This window comes from Macaca mulatta, chromosome 12, assembly GCF_049350105.2.
Source record: "Macaca mulatta isolate MMU2019108-1 chromosome 12, T2T-MMU8v2.0, whole genome shotgun sequence".
Taxonomy (NCBI): Eukaryota; Metazoa; Chordata; class Mammalia; order Primates; family Cercopithecidae; genus Macaca; species Macaca mulatta.
The window spans coordinates 26,810,727-26,829,587 of record NC_133417.1 but is presented as its reverse complement, the minus strand read 5'-3'; the positions used below and the strand labels follow the sequence as shown (position 1 = coordinate 26,829,587).

The following is an 18,861-nucleotide window of genomic DNA, read 5'->3' as shown; positions in this document are numbered from 1 at the left end:
TCATTCCAGTTCACGTAACTTGGAAAGTTCTCTGGTGAATAGTATAAAAGTTTTAGGTAATAGCTATTGACATTAAACTGCCATTGTGTAGTGACAAAAGCATTTAGGTCAACAATTAAAGATTGTTTGACTCAGTAGTATTGAGAAGTTTTAAATTTCTAACCTATTGTTATGCTTTTCTTAGATTTGGTTTAGTGAATATATAAACTAACTTACAGGTGCAGAAAAACCAGTTTTTCCCAATCTGTCAGGAGTCTTGGTATTTTATATTTTCTTGTAATTCTTTCAAAATGAGATAAGGGAGAAAAAAAACACATCTTATTGCTTTCAAACTTCAAACAGAGGGTTTTTTTCTACTCACAATAAAAGCTATTCAAAGCTCTCCTGATGTATTTTTCCCCATGATTTTCCTGTATAAACATGATTGCACAATGCAAAACCAACAAACACTTCTTGCAGTGTATGTTGAAAATTGCTGACTTGTATTCTTATTGCAGCTAAATGAAATGATAAGAAACCCAGGGGAAGGACATTTCTGGCAGGTGGATCACATCAAGCCAGTGTATGGGGGAGGAGGACAGTGTTCCCTGGACAACCTGCAGACTCTCTGCACAGTCTGTCACAAAGAGGTCAGTGAAGCTCTCATATAGCTTTGACTGCATCCTGAGAAGTCAGATGGAAAATTGTGCACACAGGTGTGGAAGATTATGTGGATGAATTTATTCCTGGTCTGAGATTCGAGGCGCATTTTACTCCTTTCATCATCTAACACTTGCCTTCCCTCTCAAGGCCCGTGTCACAGATGCAAGAAAAGCTGCTTCCCTTTTCATTCATTCTAGGACCAAGACATTTGCACCACTACCAAGAAAGAAATGAATACAATTTACATATTGTCTTGATGAGACCCAAACTTCCAGTTTGGTGAATTGGGGCAGTGATACATGTTTGCATATAACTAAGGATATCCTGAAATATCTGAAAACATTGATAAGTTATCTCTAGGACCAACTCAGTTCAACATACAAAGGTTTCATTGCTGGCCAAAGTATGAAACCAATTAACTCTGCCCCATCTTTTGGTAGTTACTTACCTGTTGCTTAGAATGAGAGGGAAAAAAACACATACTATTGTTTATCTACCAGGATAAATTTTTTACAGGCAGTCCAGTAAAAGGTAATGGGATTTACCTGTTGAGATCATCTTAGAAATATTCAATATGCAACTTCGTATTCAACTTTTTTTCAGTTACAGCAAGATCTAAGCATTTCTCATGTTCTCTAACCATTCATAACTTACATCATCTAAAATGACTGCATAATACAATATTCTATTGAGCAGATCTCTACTGTACTTTACTTAACCATTCCCATACTGATTAATACTTATTTAAATTTTTCTGCTTTTATACATCATGCCACCAAGCACACTTTTTGTAAACAAAACTGTTTTCTGCATTTTGAGGTCATTCCTTAAGGTAGATTATCATGTGTAAAAATCACTGAGTCAAAAGTATTTGGATATTTTTGACAATGTAGGAATTTATCACCAAACTGTTTTCCAAAGAACTTTACTCATTTATGACCCCAGAAGCCCACTTAACTGCCACTGGGTACGGTCAGTGGGTGCCATTGTGGTGCAAGGGGAGAAAGGCCTGAAATTGTTTTGTTTGCTAAAGACACTGATGTTTTAAAAAGATGCTAATCAGTTATATTTAAATTTTTGAGAACTATTTCAGATCCTTTGCCAATGTTTATAATATATGAACTCTTTACTACTCTTTTTTTTTTTTTAAGACGGAGTATCGCTCTGTCACCCATGCTGGAGAGCAGTGGCGTGATCTCAGCACGATCTCGGCTCACTGCAACCCCCGCCTCCCGCCTCCCGGGTTCAAGCTGATTCTCCTACCTCAGCCTCCTGAGTAGCTGGGATTACAGGCACCCGCCACCACACCCAGCTGATTTTTATGTTTTGAGTAGAGACAGGGTTTCACCATGTTGTCCAGGCTGGTCTCGAATTCTGACCTCAGATGATCCACCCACCTCGGCCTCCCAAAGTGTTGGGATTACAGGTGTGAGCCACCGCCCCCCACCGTAAGCTTCTCTTCTGTCCTTACTCTTTCCACGTGGATCACCTCACATGGACTTCAGGTGGAAAAAAAAAAGTCATCTGATTTCTCAGCTGTGCAAGTTAGTAGCAAATTCAAGACCTATATGAGAATTAAGAAGTAGCCAAAGAAAATGCAGCCCTTTCTGTAATTATTTTTTTAGATTCTCATGAAAAATGTTACTTGTGGGATTAGTGGAAGAATCCAGTTCTGGTCTGCATCATTTTATTTTCTATACCAGCTCATCTGTTGAGTTGGAAATGGCCTCTGGGATCAGAGAATAGGAAGTGGGTAGATTTTCTTCACTGGGTAATCCCAAGTTGCCTTAAGAACTCCCACTTGGGGAGGCCGAGGCAGGTGGATCACCTGAGGTCAGGAGTTCGAGACCAGCCTGGCCAACGTGGCAAAAACCCCGTCTCTACTAAAAATACAAAAATTAGCTGGGTGTGGTGGCAGGTGCCTATAATCTCAGCTACTCTGGAGGCTGAGGCTGGAGAATCGCTTGAACCTGGGAGACAGAGGTTGCAGTGAGCTGAGATCACACCACTTCACTCCAGCCTAGGCGAAAGAGCAAAACTCCATCTCAAAAAAAAAAAAAGGAAAACACTCCCGCTTAGATGGGAGAATCAGGGCCTCCCTATTCTCCAAATGAGGAATTCATGCTCTCACTGGGTAGCAAGACATCCCCTAAGTTGTATGTTTTCTCCTGCTACGTTGGTCCTAAGAACCTAGGACCTCAGGGACTTGCCAGAGCTGCCAAGATACTCTGCCTTGTCGTTTGGTAACTCTTTAATAGCCAGCCACTGGGAAATGGGTGTAGTGACAGTGTAGATTTTCCAGACTAACAATACAAAGAGTTTTTGAGCTTCTGTAGCCAGTGCTTTTTTCCTAACATGTACACATGCATATTTTTTAACTTTTAGAGAACTGCCAGACAAGCTAAGGAAAGAAGCCAGGTGAGAAGACAATCTCTAGCATCAAAGCATGGATCAGACATCACACGATTTTTGGTGAAGAAGTAAAGTAGAAAAAGATATGAATGAATGACAAATGTTTTACATGTGGAAGACTTTAATACAAAAGTTTTCCATGTTTGTTTAATATATTAAGAGTAAAAATTTTCTGAACAAAAATCAAGAACTCAAATTCTCTTGTACTAATTATTTTAGTGTTAATTACATTTTGAAAGTACTTAACAGAAACTAAGATACAATACTAAATATTTCTGTGGCCTTTTTGATTTGATGCAGACTCGCAATTATGTTTCAGCAATGTTTTGTTAAGCTTTTTACCCCTAATATGCCTAATCACTGTATTGTGCATAGATGGTGTTTAAAAAATGTACTCTCAATTACCTAAAAATGCTTCTGGATTAGTATTGTTCTGGACTGTCATGGGTATGAATGGAACATTGTAAAACCTCATGGGAAATTTCAGACACAAATCATTATTTGGGAATTCTGGGCCAAGCATTACCAGCTTGCTTAGGATTCAAGAGAGATTGTACACTGAATACCTCCAGAATGAGCTTGGGGTACACATTTTGGGTGTTGCTTTTCTTGCTTTTTTAGCCAGTCATCTTTATCAAAAATATCCTTTTCAAAATGAAATACCTATGGTGTTTGCGGACAATTTGGGGGTTCTGTGTAAAGTAATTGTTAAAACTATTAAATAACTGAAAACATAAAATGTAAAATGCCACTTAAGCTTGAATATCTTTTTTAAAAAATGAATCAAACTATGCTTACTGTTGGCTGGGCGCCGTGGCTCACACGTGTAATCCCAGCACTTTGGGAGGCCAGAGCGGGCAGATCATGAGGTCAGGAGATAGATTGAGACCATCCTAGCTAATAAGGTGAAACCCCATCTCTACTAAAAATACAAAAAAGTAGCCAGGCATGGTGTCGCACACCTGTAATTTCAGCTACTCGGGAGGCTGAGGCAGGAGAATGGCTTGAACCCGGGAGGCGGAGCTTGCAGTGAGCCGAGATCACGCCACTGCACTCCAGCCTGGGCGACAGAGCGAGACTCCGTCTCAAAACAAACAAACAAACAAACTAGGCGTACTGTCAAAATACTCTTTGTCTTCTGGTTCTCATTTTCTGTTTTTAAAACCCTCTGTTATTAAAGGTATGTTTCTGGTACTTCTTTTAAAAAGAGTGATGATGATAAAACACTTTATAATAAGGCATAATCAGATGGTTATATGCATTTAAAGATACAGTGATAACATTAAAATGTAATTGACATAAAATAAGAGTGATAATGAAACAAACCCGGGGCCTAATCCTGCAATATGTCAGAATCATGAGAGCAAAGAGTCAGAACTATACAAAATACAGGACCAAGGAAGAATTACATTCCCAAAAGGGAGCTGTTTGTAAATACTACTAGGACATACACTTCTTTAGTTTGAGCATTTTCCCATGTTAATTAATAGCTAGTGTTTTACAACATAAAGGACTTGTTTTTAGAAAGATTAAACAATCAAAGATTATACCACCACAGTTGTTCCTCAGGTTCTATTTCATTATATGAGATCAAATCCTGTTGGTTATTTTATAAATGAAGTTGGGCTTTCTTTGGCCTCCTTTCTGCTTAGTTGGTCAGGCTCTCTTTGCAGTTTTCTGCCTCATTGCTAAGGTAACCTAGGATTTGTCATGGTTGAGAGCCAAGAAGCAGGCACGCTGCCTTTCCTCCAGCATGGGGTGTTTGCAAGCAATGTCTAAGTAGGTCAAATTTGAGGGGAACTCGCTCTTCAGATCACACTAAGGTGATAATTCTAAGGAGAAAGTTCTCACATGTAAGAACTGTGTGATTTGAGGTGAAACAATCTATGAAGCTAGGCTCAGTCTATACCAGGTTTCAGAATTCTAATTAAAAATGCCATAAGGAGCAGTGAGCATTTGCTGTACAGGATGCTGACTGGCTCATCCCCATCCCTTCCTGACATGTCTCAGAGCTTTGTGTCCTGCCTTCCCCTAACTTGGTTTGCATTACTTGTGGGGCACATTGAGACGAAGGGTTCTGAGACTGAAAATAAAGATAGAGATTGATCTAATAACCAAGACCAAAAGGGCATCTTGAGGAGACTGTTCTTTCCTCCTCACAATCTGAAACAGAAGCTCCCCACTATGTAGGCAAATGGGATGTTATGACAGAGGGACACAGAAAGTATCAGAGCAAGCAGCAGATCCTGAGTGCAGAAAGAAGTGCAGATGCCCCCCAGGAAGAAGATAGCTGCTGCCACTCTGGAGATGGAGTGAAAAACACAGGTGGGTAGAATGAGTGTAAAAGAATAGGCCCGGCTCTGAAAAGACTCAGAAGGTGCAAGATACAGTTGAGGCTAAGAAAACAACAACAAAAAAAGGCTCTGGCCAGGTGTGATGGCACTTGCCTGTAGTCCTATCTACTCAGGAGGCTGAAGTAGAAGGGTCGCTTAAGCCCAGGGGTTCATGACCAGCCTGGCCCTATCTCAAAAAAGAAAAAAGGCTCTGGATCCAGGGAACAGAGCTGGGAAGTGGTAGCTGAGGAAGGAACCCGCTTACGATAGAAAACCACATGAAAATATGCCTGTGGGTAGGGGTAGGGTGGGGAGGACTTCCGGAGCATGGTGGGCTCACACGCTCAAACCGCACAGTCAGCATCAGGCTGGCCTGCCTTCCTGTTCCCGTCACTGGGTGACATTGATCCCAGACACATTCTGATGACTAGTAAAGTTGCTTTTAGTAGCCCCAGAGCCAGGAAGAAGAATTCATATGGAATTGTTAAAGATGCCCACTCTTAGTGTTAATTACAGCGCAACATACATTTCTTGAGGAGATTTTCCTGGGACAAGTGAATACCCTCTACATTTTCTTAACTGGATGGAAAAAGGATTTTCTGCCCATACATCTTGCTAATAAATCAAATCTCTTCTTCAGATTCTTAAGTGAAACATTTAAAATACAGTTTCTTTAGAAATAAAAAAGTATGAGGCATTTTAAATTACGTGACAAAAAAGTCAATGCTCTTGCGCTCTTTACAGTAAATAGATTGTGTTTACTCATAGGATACAGAATCATGGCTCTCAAACATCAAAAATAAATTGTAGAAATAGTATCTCATTTTCTGTTGCATATTATTAGCCTGTCTCTCATTCCATCATTTGTTCTTTTGAACTGGAAAATTGTGGGCTCCTAGTCACTGCACTAATCTAACTGAATATCCAACTACCAGAAAAAGTTTTTTCCTATCTCAAGTTTGTCAGTTGCTTTATACGGTTAAGGGTGTTTTTGCCACCCTGGTTGTGTTCATAATTACCACTGAGAAATGTCACTGTTATTAAAATACATTCTGTGTTCCAACTACCTGCCTCTCTGCCTTAGCAGTTTCTCTGCCACCTCCCTCAAATCATTGACTAAGGTCTTTCTGGCAGTAGCTTCTAGCTATTTTCTGGAAACTGGCCTCTGGTACACCTTAAAAATATTGTTAATTATTCCACATTTGCTAACGTGTTTATATTTCATGGTCTCTCTGCTCTTACACATCTGCCTTCCCTGCAACTAGATGTCATCATTAGGTTGGAGAACCGCCAGACACCTAAACTATATGAAGCTAAAGTCTAAGAAAGAGCCCATCCAGGCTGGGCTCATTGGCTCGCACCTGTAATCCCAGAACTCTAGGAGGCCAAAGCGGGTGGATCACAAGGCCAGGAGATCGAGATCATCCTGGCTAACATGGTGAAACCCTGTCTCTACTAAAAATAAAATTAAAAAAACAAAATTAGCCAGGCATGGTGGCAGGCGCCTGTAGTCCCAGCTACTTGGGAGGCTGAGGCAGGAGAATGGTGTGAACCTGGGAGGCAGAGCTTGCAGTGAGCTGAGATCTGGCCACTGCACTCCAGCCTGGGCGACAGAGCGAGACTCTGCCTCAAAAAAACAAAAACCATCCTAGCACTTTGGGAGGCCGAGGCAGGTGGATTACCTGAGGTCAAGAGTTCAAGACCAGCCTGGTCAACCTGGTAAAACCCCGTCTCTACTAAAAATACAGAAAGTTAGCCAAGTGTGGTGGTGGACGCCTGTAATCCCAGCTACTTGGGAGGCTGAGCCAGGAGAATCACTTGAACTTAGGAGGCAGAGATTGTGGTGAGCCGAGATTGCACCATTGCACTCCAGCCCAGGCAACAAGAGCGAGACTCCATCTCAGGGAAAAAAAAAAAAAAAAAAGCCCAACGTCATTTCAACTTTGCCTCCACAATGAGCTAAAGAAAGCACTCTTGTGCTGCCTGAATCTAGCAAGTGCTTGGCATGCATCATTTACACACAGATGCCACAGACACAGTCCAATCTTCTTGGTGTAACCCAGATTGCTATGCTTCAGCTTACAGCCTTTGCAATCCTGCAGAAATGTTTTTACAGAACTATGACTTAATTTATGTCTTGGCTTTCATCAAATGGATATTTTTTAAAGCCATACATGAAATATTGCTATGTGGTTTTTGTTCTTCTTACTGTTTTGAAAACTGCTCTTAGGAGGTTTAGGAAGGATAATTTCGAATGCCTCTCTCCTCACATCAAACTGGGGACCAGCTGAGAAATGAGACACAGAAATCAGACAGATGGAATTGACAATGTCAGTTTTTAAGTTAATAAAAGAGAATTTGAAATCATGCGTGAATCTGCAGCACCCATCAAGCTCTGTAATCCTTAGGGCCTCCGTGTTCAACTGGGGCCCTGGGGTAGCCCCCGTGCAGGAAAGTAAGAGTTAATCTATCCTGGAGGACAAGCAAACTTACCCCAAAACCCATGCCTGCAGTCACTTGACTTCATCTTGGGGACAATGAGAGAAGGATCCCCAGGCCAAACTTGAGGGCTTCTATCCTCAGCACATAAAAGCAGTCTGTTCTGTAGACAGGCTGATCAGAGAGAAAGGGAGCAGGCGTTTTCATCCTCCATTGCTTCTCCCAAATTTACCAATCGGATAAGTCACTCTGCTTCCTTTAGGGAGGAGGAAGTGAGGATAGAGAGAGGCCAAACATTTCTTCTTTTAGCCAAACTTGAGGTGTGAGGAAGAGGTATTTCATGTTGCATCACTGTATGCCATCTTGTGCATACAGCATGATGACAAAATCAGTTCCTATTGAAATACCATTGCTCAAATACTACCCTAACCCTGGACCCTGGTCATGTGTCCACTAGTCTTGAACTCCCCTTGGGCCTTAGAAACCATCTGCCACCTTGACATCAATGCCTGCCCTTTCTCCAGCCTAATGTGCATCTCTGTGGCCTATTTGGTTCCTGTGCCTGCTGCAGCTTGTAAGTAAAAATGAATCCTGGGGCCGGGCGCGGTGGCTCAAGCCTGTAATCCCAGCACTTTGGGAGGCCGAGACGGGTGGATCACGAGGTCAGCAGATCGAGACCATCCTGGCTAACACGGTGAAACCCCGTCTCTACTAAAAAATACAAAAAACTAGCCGGGCGGGGTGCCGGGTACCTGTAGTCCCAGCTACTCGGGAGGCTGAGGCAGGAGAATGGCGTAAACCCGGGAGGTGGAGCTTGCAGTGAGCCGAGATCCTGCCACTGCACTCCCGCCTGGGCGACAGAGCGAGACTCTGTCTCAAAAAAAAAAAAAAATGAATCCCTTTCTTAGTGTGCCATATGCCAGTGTGGTTTCATATTAGTAGTTAAGTAGAGGTCAGGCAGCTGATTTTGTTCAAATAAATCCTGGCAAGGGTGTTTTTGCTTTTTTTAAAAAAAGGTATTTGTGAATTATGACCACTAATCACAATTAACTATAAAACATGTTGTGTTTCTAGACCGGTACAATCCAACATAAATATAATACAAGCCATATATGTAATTTTTATTGTGGTAAAATTTATTATTTTAATTGTTTTTAAATGTACAGTTCAGTGGTATTAAGTACATTCACATTATTGTGTAACTATCATCACCATGCGTCTCCAGAACTTTTTTATTGTCCCGTACTGAAACTCTGCACTCATGAAACTCTTTCCCCAGTTCTTGGTAACCACCTAATATAGTTTGACTATTTGCCCCCACCCAAATCTCATGTTGAATTGTAATCTGAAGTCTGGAGGTGGGGCCTGGTGGGAGGTGTTTGGGTCATGGGGGCAGATCCCTCATGGCTTGGTGCTGTCTTCATGATAATGAATTCTTACCAGATCTGGTTCTTTAAATGTGTGTGGCAACTTCCCCGCCGCTCTCTCTCTCATTTGCTCCTGCTTTCACCGGGTGACATGCCTGATCTCCCATGACCTTTCGCCATGATTGTAAGCTTCCTGAGGCCTCCCTAGAAGCTGAGCAGATGCCAGCACCATGCTTCCTATAAAGACTGCAGGACCATGAGCCAAATAACCTCTTTTTTTGTTTGTTTTTGTTTTTTGAGATGGAATCTTGCTCTTGCAGTGGTGCAATCTCAGCTCACTGCAGCCTCCGTGTTCTGGGTTCAAGTGATTCTCCTGCCTCAGCCTCCCGAGTAGCTGGGATTACAGGCATCTGCCACCATGCCTGGCTAATTCTTGTACTTTTAGTAGAGATGGGGTTTAGCCATGTTGGCCAGGCTGGTCTCAAACTTCTGACCTCAGGTGACCCGCCCACCTCAGCCTCCCAAAGTGCTGGGATTACAGGGTGTGAGCCACCACACCTAGCGCTAAGCATCTTTTCTTTATAAATTACCCAGTCTCAGGTATTTCCTTACAACAATGTAAGAATAGTGGAAAACACCACTATTCTACTTTTTGTCAGTATGTATTTGACTAATAATCTAGGCACCTCATATAAGTGCAGTCATACAATATTTGTCCTTTTGTGTCTGGCCTATTTCACTTATCATTATGTCCTCAGGGTTTATCCGCGTTGAAGCATGTGTCAGAATCTCCTTCCTATTTTAGGCCAAATAATATTTCATTATTATCTACCATGGACATTGGGGTTAGGTCCACCTTTCAGTTGTTGTGAATAATGCTGCTGTGAATATGAGTATGCACATGCCTGTTTGAAACTCCGTTTTCAGTTCTTTGGGGTATGTACCCAAAAGTGGAATTGCTGGAACAAATAAGTCTAGTTTAATATTTTGAGGAAATGCTACATTATTTTCTACAGCTGCAACATTTTACATTCCCACCAGCAATGCACAAGGGTTCCAATTTCTCCACATCCTCACCAACACTTTATGTTTTGCTTCGTTTTATAGTAGCAATCCTAATGGGTTTGAAATAGTATCTCACTGTGGTCTTGATTTGCTTTTCCCTAATGATTAGTGATGTTGAGCATCTTTTCATATTATTATTGGCCATTCATATATTACTGTTGGAGAAATATCTATTCAAGTCCTATACCCATTTTTGAATTGAATTATTTGCTAATTTATTGTTGAGTTTTAGGAGTTATTTATATCTTCTGGACATTAATTACTTACCAGATATGTGATTTGCAAATCTTCTCTCTTATCCTGTGAATTGTCGTTTTACTCAGTTGAATGAACTTTACTCCAAAAGTTTTAAATTTTTTATGAAGCCCAATTTGTCTGTTATTTCTTTTGTTGCCTGTGCTTTTGATGTCAGATCTAGGAAGTCATTGCCAAGTCCAATGCCTTGAAGCCTTTCCCCTGTGTTTTCTTCTAAGGGTTTTATAGTTTTAGTTCCTACATTTAAGTCTTTGATCTATTTCATGTTAATTTTTGTATTTAGCATTAGCTAAGGCCCAACTTCCTTCTTTTACATGTAGATGTGTAGTTTCCCCAGCACCATTTGTTGAAAAGACTGTCCTTTCCCCATTAAATGATCTTAGCACCCTTGTTGGAAATCATTTGATTTCCAACAAGTATGGATCTATTTCTGGGCTCTGTACTTTATTCCATTGGTCTGTATGTCTGCCTTTATGCCAGTACTACACTGTTTTGATTACTGTAACTCTGTAGTAAATTTCGAGATCAGGAAATGTGAGGCCTCTGATTTCTTTACAAGATTGTTTTGGCTATTTGGGGTCCCTTGAGATTCCATATAAATTTTAGGATGGACTTTTCTATTTCCACAGAAATATCAGTAAGATTTTGATAGGTGTGTTAGGCCATTCTTGTGTCACTATAAAGAAATACCTGGGCTGGGTGCCATGACTCACACCTGTAATCCCAGCACTTTGGGAGGCAAAGGTGGGCGGATCACCTGAGGTTAGGAGTTCAAGACCAGCCCGACAAACTTAGAGAAACCCTGTTTCTACTAAAAATACAAAATTAGCTGGGCATGGTGGTGCATGCTTGTAAATCCCAGCTACTCGGGAGGCTGAGGCAGAAGAATCACTTGAACCCAGGAGGTGGAGGTTCCGGTGAGTGAAGATCACACCATTGCACTCCAGCCTGGGCAACAAGAGCGAACCTCCGTCTCAAAAAAAAAAAAAAAAAGAAAGAAAAAAGAAAAAGAAATACCCGAGGCTGGGTAATTTATAAAGAAAATATGTTTAATTGGACCACAGTTCTGCAGACTATACCAGCATGGCTCCAGCCTCTCCTTCTGGTGAGGGCCTCAGGAACCTTATACTCACGGCAGAAGGCAAAGGAGGAGCCAGTGTTTCATATGGTGAGAGCAGGAGGAGGTACTACATATTTTTAAACCACCAGATCTCACAAGAACTCATTGTCACAAGGACAGCACCAAGCCATGAGGGGTCTGCCCTCATGACCCAATGCTTGCCTCCACACCGCACCTCCAACATTGGGATTACATTTCAACATGAGATTTGGAGGGGACAAATATCCAAACCATATCAATAAACAATGCATTGAATCTGTAGATCACTTTGAGTAGTATTGACACATTAACTATATTAAGTGTTCCAATCCATGAACATGGAATGTGTTTTCATTTATTTATTTATATCTTCTATAATTTCTTTCAGCAATGTTTGTAGTTTTTAGTTTATAGGTCTTTCCCTTTCATGGTTAATTCCTACATATTTTATTCTTTTTGATGCTAGTATAAATATAATTGTTTTTAAATTTCCTTTTCAATTGGTTCATTTTTAATGTATAGAAATGAAACTTACTTTTGCACATTTTATATTCTGCATCTTTGCTAAATTCATTTATTAGTTTTTACAGAGTTTTTAAAATGTGGAATCTCTAGGGGTTTCTGTGTTAAGATCATGTTGTCTGCAAACAGATAATTTTACTTCATCCTTTCCGATTTCAGTGCCTTTTCTTTTTTTTTTTTCTTGCCTAATTGCTCTGGCTAGAACTTCCGTTAGTGCTGAATGGAAATGGTGAAAGCAGGCATGTCTTGTTCCTGATCTTGAAAGAAAGGCTTTTAGGCTTTTAGTCTGTAATCATTCAGTATGGTGTTAATTATGTTTTTTTTTAATATATTGCCTTTATTATGTTGAGGTAGTTTCCATTCCTAGTTTGTTGATTGTTCTTATCGTAAAAGAGTGTTGAATTTTGTCAAATTCTTTTTCTGCAGCAAATGAGATGATCATGTGGTTTTTGTCCTTTATTCTTTTAATGTGGTGTATTACAATGATCCATTTTTATATGTTGAATCATGCTTGTATTCCAGGAATAAATCCAACTTTGTCATAGTGCATATCCTTTAATATGCTGCGGAATTCAGTGTGCTGGTATTTTGTCGAGCATTTTTGCATCCATGTTCATAAGGGATACTGGTTTGTATTTTTCTTCTCTTGTGGTGTCCTTGTCTGGCTTTGGTATTAGGGCAATGTTGGCTTCATAGAATGAGTTAAAAATTGTTTCCTCGACCAGCCCAGCCAACATGGTGAAACCTTGTCTCTGCTAAAAATAAAAAACTTAGCCAGGTGTGGTAGTCCATACTTATAATCCCAACTCCTCAGGAAGTGAGGCAGGAGAATCGCTTGAAACTGGGAGGCAGAGACTGCAGTGAGCTGAGATCACACCACTGCCCTCCAGCCTGGGCAACAGAGCAAGACTCTGTCTCAAAAAAATAAAAAAAGAAAAAAAAATGTTTCCTCCTCTTCAGTTTCTTAGAAGAATTTGAGAAGGATTTATACTAGCTTAACTTTAGTAGCATATAGAAACTCTACTTCTAGGCCAGGCGCGGTGGCTCACACCTGTAATCCCAGCACTTTGGAAGGCCATGGTATGCGAATCACCTGAAGTCAGGAGTTCAAGACCAACCTGGCCAACGTGGCGAAACCCCGTCTCTACTAAAAATACAAAAATGAGCTAGGTGTCATCGTGCACACCTGTAATCCCAGCTACTTGGGAGGCTGAGGCACGAGAATCGCTTGAACCTAAGAGGCAGAGGTCGCAGTGAGCCAAGATGTGCCACTGCACTCTAGCCTGGGTGACAGAGTGAGATTCTGTCTCAAAAATAAATAAATGAATAAATAAAATAAAGAAACTCTACTTCTATACAGCTTCATCTCAACCCCTTTAATTTATTAATTGCTACAAGATTCTAGTTTTATGTAGTGTGTGTCCAAAAACATAGACTAATAATTGTTTTTTTAAGCATTATTCTCTTAAGGCATGTGAAAACAAAAACTGGAGTTACAAACCAAAGTTACAATAATAGTAGCTTTTATAATTTCAAGACCAACCTGGCCAACATGGCGAAACCACATTTTTAAAATGTGGAATCTCTAGGGGTTTCTGTGTTAAGATCATGTTGTCTGCAAACAGATAATTTTACTTCATCCTTTCCGATTTCAGTGCCTTTTCTTTTTTTTTTTTTTTTTTCTTGCCTAATTGCTCTGGCTAGAACTTCCGTTAGTGCTGAATGGAAATGGTGAAAGCAGGCATGTCTTGTTCCTAATCTTAGAAGAAAGGCTTTATCCTTGCTGGAGATATTTCTTCACATGGTTTTGATCTACTGTCTCACATCCTTTCATTTCAACCTATAGGACTCCCTTTAGCATTTCTTGCAGAGTTAGTCTAGTGGTAATAAGCTCTCTCAGCTTTTATTTATTCTGAAATATTTTAATTGCTCCCTCATTTTTGATGGACAGTTTTGCCAGGTATAAGAATCTTGGTTGGCCATTTTATTTCTTGCAGCACTTTGAATATATCAGCCCACTGCCTCCTGGCCTCCAAGACTTCTGATGAGAAATATGCTGATAATTTTTTTGAGCACCCTTTAGTGTGATGAATGACTTCTGTTTTGCTGATTTTAAGATTCTCTCTGTGTTTGGTGTTTGACAAATTCTTTTATTTTTTTTAATTTTATTTAGGAGAATGTGTCTCATTGTGGGTTTGCTTGTCTCTCTCTTCTCCTTCTGTAACTCACAAACTGCATATGTTTGTCTGCTTTATGGTGTCTTACAGATCTCACAGGCTCTGTTCACTTTTCTTTAATATTTTTTCTTTCTTGTTCCTCAGGCAATAATTTTTTTTATTTATTTTTTATTATTATACTTTTAAGTTCTAGGGTACATGTGCATAACGTGCAGGTTTGTTACGTATGTATACATGTGCCATGTTGGTGTGCTGCACCCATCAACTCGTCAGCACCCATCAACTCGTCATTTACATCAGGTATAACTCCCAATGCCATCCCTCCCCCCTCCCCCATCCCCATAATAGGCCCCAGTGTGTGATGTTCCCCTTCCCGAGTCCAAGTGATCTCATTGTTCAATTCCCACCTAGGAGTGAGAACATGCAGTGTTTGGTTTTCTGTTCTTGCGATAGTTTGCTGAGAATGATGGTTTCCAGCTGCATCCATGTCCCTACAAAGGACACAAACTCATCCTTTTTTATGGCTGCATAGTATTCCATGGTGTATATGTGCCACATTTTCTTAATCCAGTCTGTCACTGATGGACATTTGGGTTGATTCCAAGTCTTTGCTATTGTGAATAGTGCCACAATAAACATACGTGTGCATGTGTCTTTATAGCAGCATGATTTATAATCCTTTGGGTATATACCCAGTAATGGGATGGCTGGGTCATATGGTATTTCTAGTTTCAGATCCTTGAGGAATTGCCATACTGTTTTCCACAATGGTTGAACTAGTTTACAATCCCACCAACAGTGTAAAAGTGTTCCTATTTCTCCACATCCTCTCCAGCACCTGTTGTCTCCTGACTTTTTAATGATTGCCGTTCTAACTGGTGTGAGATGGTATCTCATTGTGGTTTTGATTTGCATTTCTCCGATGGTGAGTGATGATGAGCATTTTTTCATGCATTTGTTGGCTGTATGAATGTCTTCTTTTGAGAAGTGTCTGTTTATATCCTTTGCCCACTTTTTGATGGGGTTGTTTTTTTCTTGTACATTTGATTGAGTTCTTTGTAGGTTCTGGATATTAGCCCTTTGTCAGATGAGTAGATTGCAAAAATTTTCTCCCATTCTGTAGGTTGCCTGTTCACTCTGATGGTAGTTTCTTTAGCTGTGCAGAAGCTCTTTAGTTTAATTAGATCCCATTTGTCAATTTTGGCTTTTGTTGCCATTGCTTTTGGTGTTTTGGACATGAAGTCCTTGCCCATGTCAGGGAATAATTTCAATTGTACTTTTCTTCACATTCACTGATTTTCTCTTCTGCTTGTTCAAATATGCTTTTGAATCCCTCTAATAAAATTTTCATTTCAGTTATTGTACTTCTCAGCTCCAAAAAAAAAAATTTGTTTTTTCTGAGAGAGTCTCACTCTATGCCCAGGCTAGAATGCAGTGGCTCAATCTCAGCTCACTGTAACCTCTACCTCCCAGGTTCAAGCAGTTCTTGGGCCTCAGCCTCCCAAATAGATGGGACTATAGGGCTGCACCACCACACCCAGATAATTTTTATATTTTTAGTAGAGACAGGGTTTCCCCGTGTTGGCCAGGTTGGTCTCAAACTCCTAACCTCAGGTGATCTGCCCACCTCAGCCTCCCAAAGTGCTGGGATTACAGGCATGAGCCACCACGCCTGGCTCAAAATTTCTTTTTTGTTCCTTTTATGTTTTCTGTTTCTTTACTGATAATTCCATATTGTTCATACATCATTTTCTTGACTTTGTCCGCCTCTTCCGTTAGGTCTTAGAACATCTTTAAGACAGTTGTCTTTGTCTAGGAAAAAGTTTTCTACTGCTTGGTCTTTCTCAGAGACTATGTCTGGTGAGTTAATTTTTTCCTTTGAATTAGCTATACTTTCCTGTTTCTTTTTATGCCTTGTAATTTTTGTTGAAAACTGGACATTTGAATTTTATATTTTGGCTAGTTCTGGAAATCAGATTCTCCTCTTCCCCAAGGTTTGTGGCTTATTGGGTTTTGTTATTGCTGTTGTTTTTTGTTTTTGTTTTGTTTTGTTTTTCGTTTTTTGTTTCTGAGACAGAGTCTCACTCTGTCGCCCAGGCTGAAGTGCGTTGGCACGATCTCAGCTCACTGCAACCTCCACCTCCTGGGTTCAAGCGATTCTTCTGCCTCAGCCTCTTGAGTAGCTGGGACTACAGGTGTGCACCACCATGCCTGCTAATTTTTTTGTATTTTTAGTAAAGACAGGGCTTCACCATATTGGCCAGGCTGGTCTCAAACTCCTGACCTCATGACCCGCCCACCTTGACCTCCCAAAGTGTTGGGATTACAGGCGTGAGCCACTGCGCTCGCCCTGTTGTTGCTGTTCTTACTGTAGTAGGGTGACTTTGTGCCAGGCATTCACCCAAGGTGTAAATTTAATCTCTTCTTGGGTATTTTCTGAGCCTAAATCTTTCCCTGGACATATGTAGTGACTTTCTGAATTCCCTATATATGCAGCTGCTTTTTGATGTTCCATTGTTCAAATGTGGCTTCCAAAAGGGAAAAGAAGGAATAACGAAGGGGGCAGGAGATAACAGGCTCTGGGTCTTTAAATATTCTGAAACCTACTTCACATGATGAGGTTGCAACAGTGGAACCTGCCTCTGTGTCTTCACCTCCATGATCAGAAGCAGCATTCAGAACATAGATCCCTGATATCTGGAAGACAAGGTCCTTATTCCCTTCTCTAACTTCCACAAGCTGTGTGCAAGCTGCACCAGGTACACATGCATGACTGACTCCCATGGAGCTGGGAAAAGGGATGGTTAGCCACTACCATGCAAAGAGCTGAAATTGACCAAAATTCATTGCAATTTACTGTCCAAGCCTTCCTTTGGCAGCTGCAAGCCTTTGAATAGACTCCAGAGCTCCAAAATAGTTACATCAAACAGATTCTGCCAGTGTAATTATCTAGATAGGGAGACAGAGTCCTATATTTCCCACGCTACCATCTTGCCTGATGTCATCCACATATATAGTTTTAAATTTTTTAGTAGCTTCTTTAAAAAGTGAAAAGGAACAGATAAATATTTTAACAATATATTTCACTTAAACCATTGTATTCAAAATATTATTTTAACATGTAACAATATAAAAATTGGTGATTTTTATACTAAATATTTCAAAATACATTTTGTATACCTAGAGAACATCTCAAAGACGCTAAATTTTCAATGACTAAAGTGAAATGTATCACTACCAAAACAATAATGTTGTGCTTCGCAGAAAAATATTTTATTCTGCTTTAGTTTCTAAATTAAAATTTAACAAAATTAAAAATTCAGTTCCTCAGTCTCAGTAGCCACCTGTGGCAGTGGCTGCTGTACTGGCAGCACGGCTATAAGCACCCACTTCCAAAATGGGATGTGTGAGGTAAAGTTTGATTTGGTTCTCTTGTTTGTTGTTGTTGTTGTTGTCATCGTTGTTCTTGTTGTTGTGGGGGCTGTGGGGGACGGAGTCTTTCTGTGTCCCGCAGGCTGGAGTACAGTTGCGTGATCTTGGCTCACTGCAACCTCTGCCTCCTAGGTTCAAGCAATTCTCCTGCCTCAGCCTCCCTAGTAGTTGGGATTACAGGCACCCGCCACCATGCCCAGCTAATTTTTTTGCGTATTTAGTAGAGACCAGGTTTCGCCATGTTGGCCAGACTGGTCTCCAACTCCTGACCTCAGGTGATCCGCCCGCCTCGGCCTCTCAGAGTGCTGGGATCACAGGCGTGAGCCACTGTGCCCGGCCGGGTTTACTGAAGGGCATTCTGTTCCTTCCTTTTTCAAAACGCGCACTGGATTAGGTGAGACGGTTCCCATGCAAAGAAGGCTTCAATCTGTAGAAGGCTGGGAAGTCGCTGTTAAAACAGAAGCCTCCACAGGGAATCCCTCCATCCCTCCTAAGACTAACCCTCGACATGTGGGTGAGTGGTTCTGTCTTCTAGGCCATAAGCTTCCAGCAGGGAGAGATGGGCGTGTGCACAGCCATTTTGTGCTCGTCTTCTGTTCTGGAAGCAGCAACATTTCATTCTCAGTCCAGCACAGAGCCTGCCACTTCCGGTAACAGCAGTGCCTGCCACTTCCGGTAACAGCAGTGCTGGCGGCAGCTTCGGCTTCATTTTACAACCCTGAGAAGTTCTGCCCTGTTTGTGGGGATTCGTGCTGTGAACATCCATGCAGTAGAATTCCTGCTGCTTGCAGGAAGTTTTTAATAGAGCTGATTGAGCAAGACAAAGAGGACGTCTGAATTTTTTTAGGTTTTTAATTTTTCAAATTTAGTACAAGATGATAAGCCTCAGGAAATGCAGATTAAAACCATAGTAAGAGGCCAGGCACAGTGGCTCATACCTGTAATCCCAGCATTTTGGGAGGCTGAGGCAGGCAGATTGCCTGAGCTCAGGAGTTTGAGAGCAGCCTGGCCAACATGGTGAAACCCCATCTCTACTAAAAATACAAAAAACTAGCCGGGCGTAGTGGCACGCGTCTGTAGTCCCAGCTACTGGGGAGGCTGAGGCAGGGGTTGCAGTG

General features: G+C 41.0%; 1 protein-coding gene across 22 annotated transcripts in view; it reads left to right on the top strand.

Annotated features, from left to right (window-relative positions):
- The window catches only part of ZRANB3 (zinc finger RANBP2-type containing 3), a 321,989-nt gene that overhangs the window by 302,696 nt on the left and 432 nt on the right, over window positions 1-18,861 (top strand). For 19 of the 22 annotated variants that reach the window (XM_077956906.1, XM_077956900.1, XM_077956897.1 and 16 more), the window contains 2 exons: window positions 498-629; window positions 3,028-3,805. In XM_077956906.1, the coding sequence (XP_077813032.1) occupies window positions 498-629; window positions 3,028-3,126 (231 nt within the window). In that variant the 3' untranslated portion in view covers window positions 3,127-3,805. Of the gene's footprint in view, window positions 1-497; window positions 630-3,027; window positions 3,806-18,861 lie in introns of those variants that run through there. The other 3 variants (XM_077956903.1, XM_077956894.1, XM_077956902.1) reach the window with 1 other exon arrangement.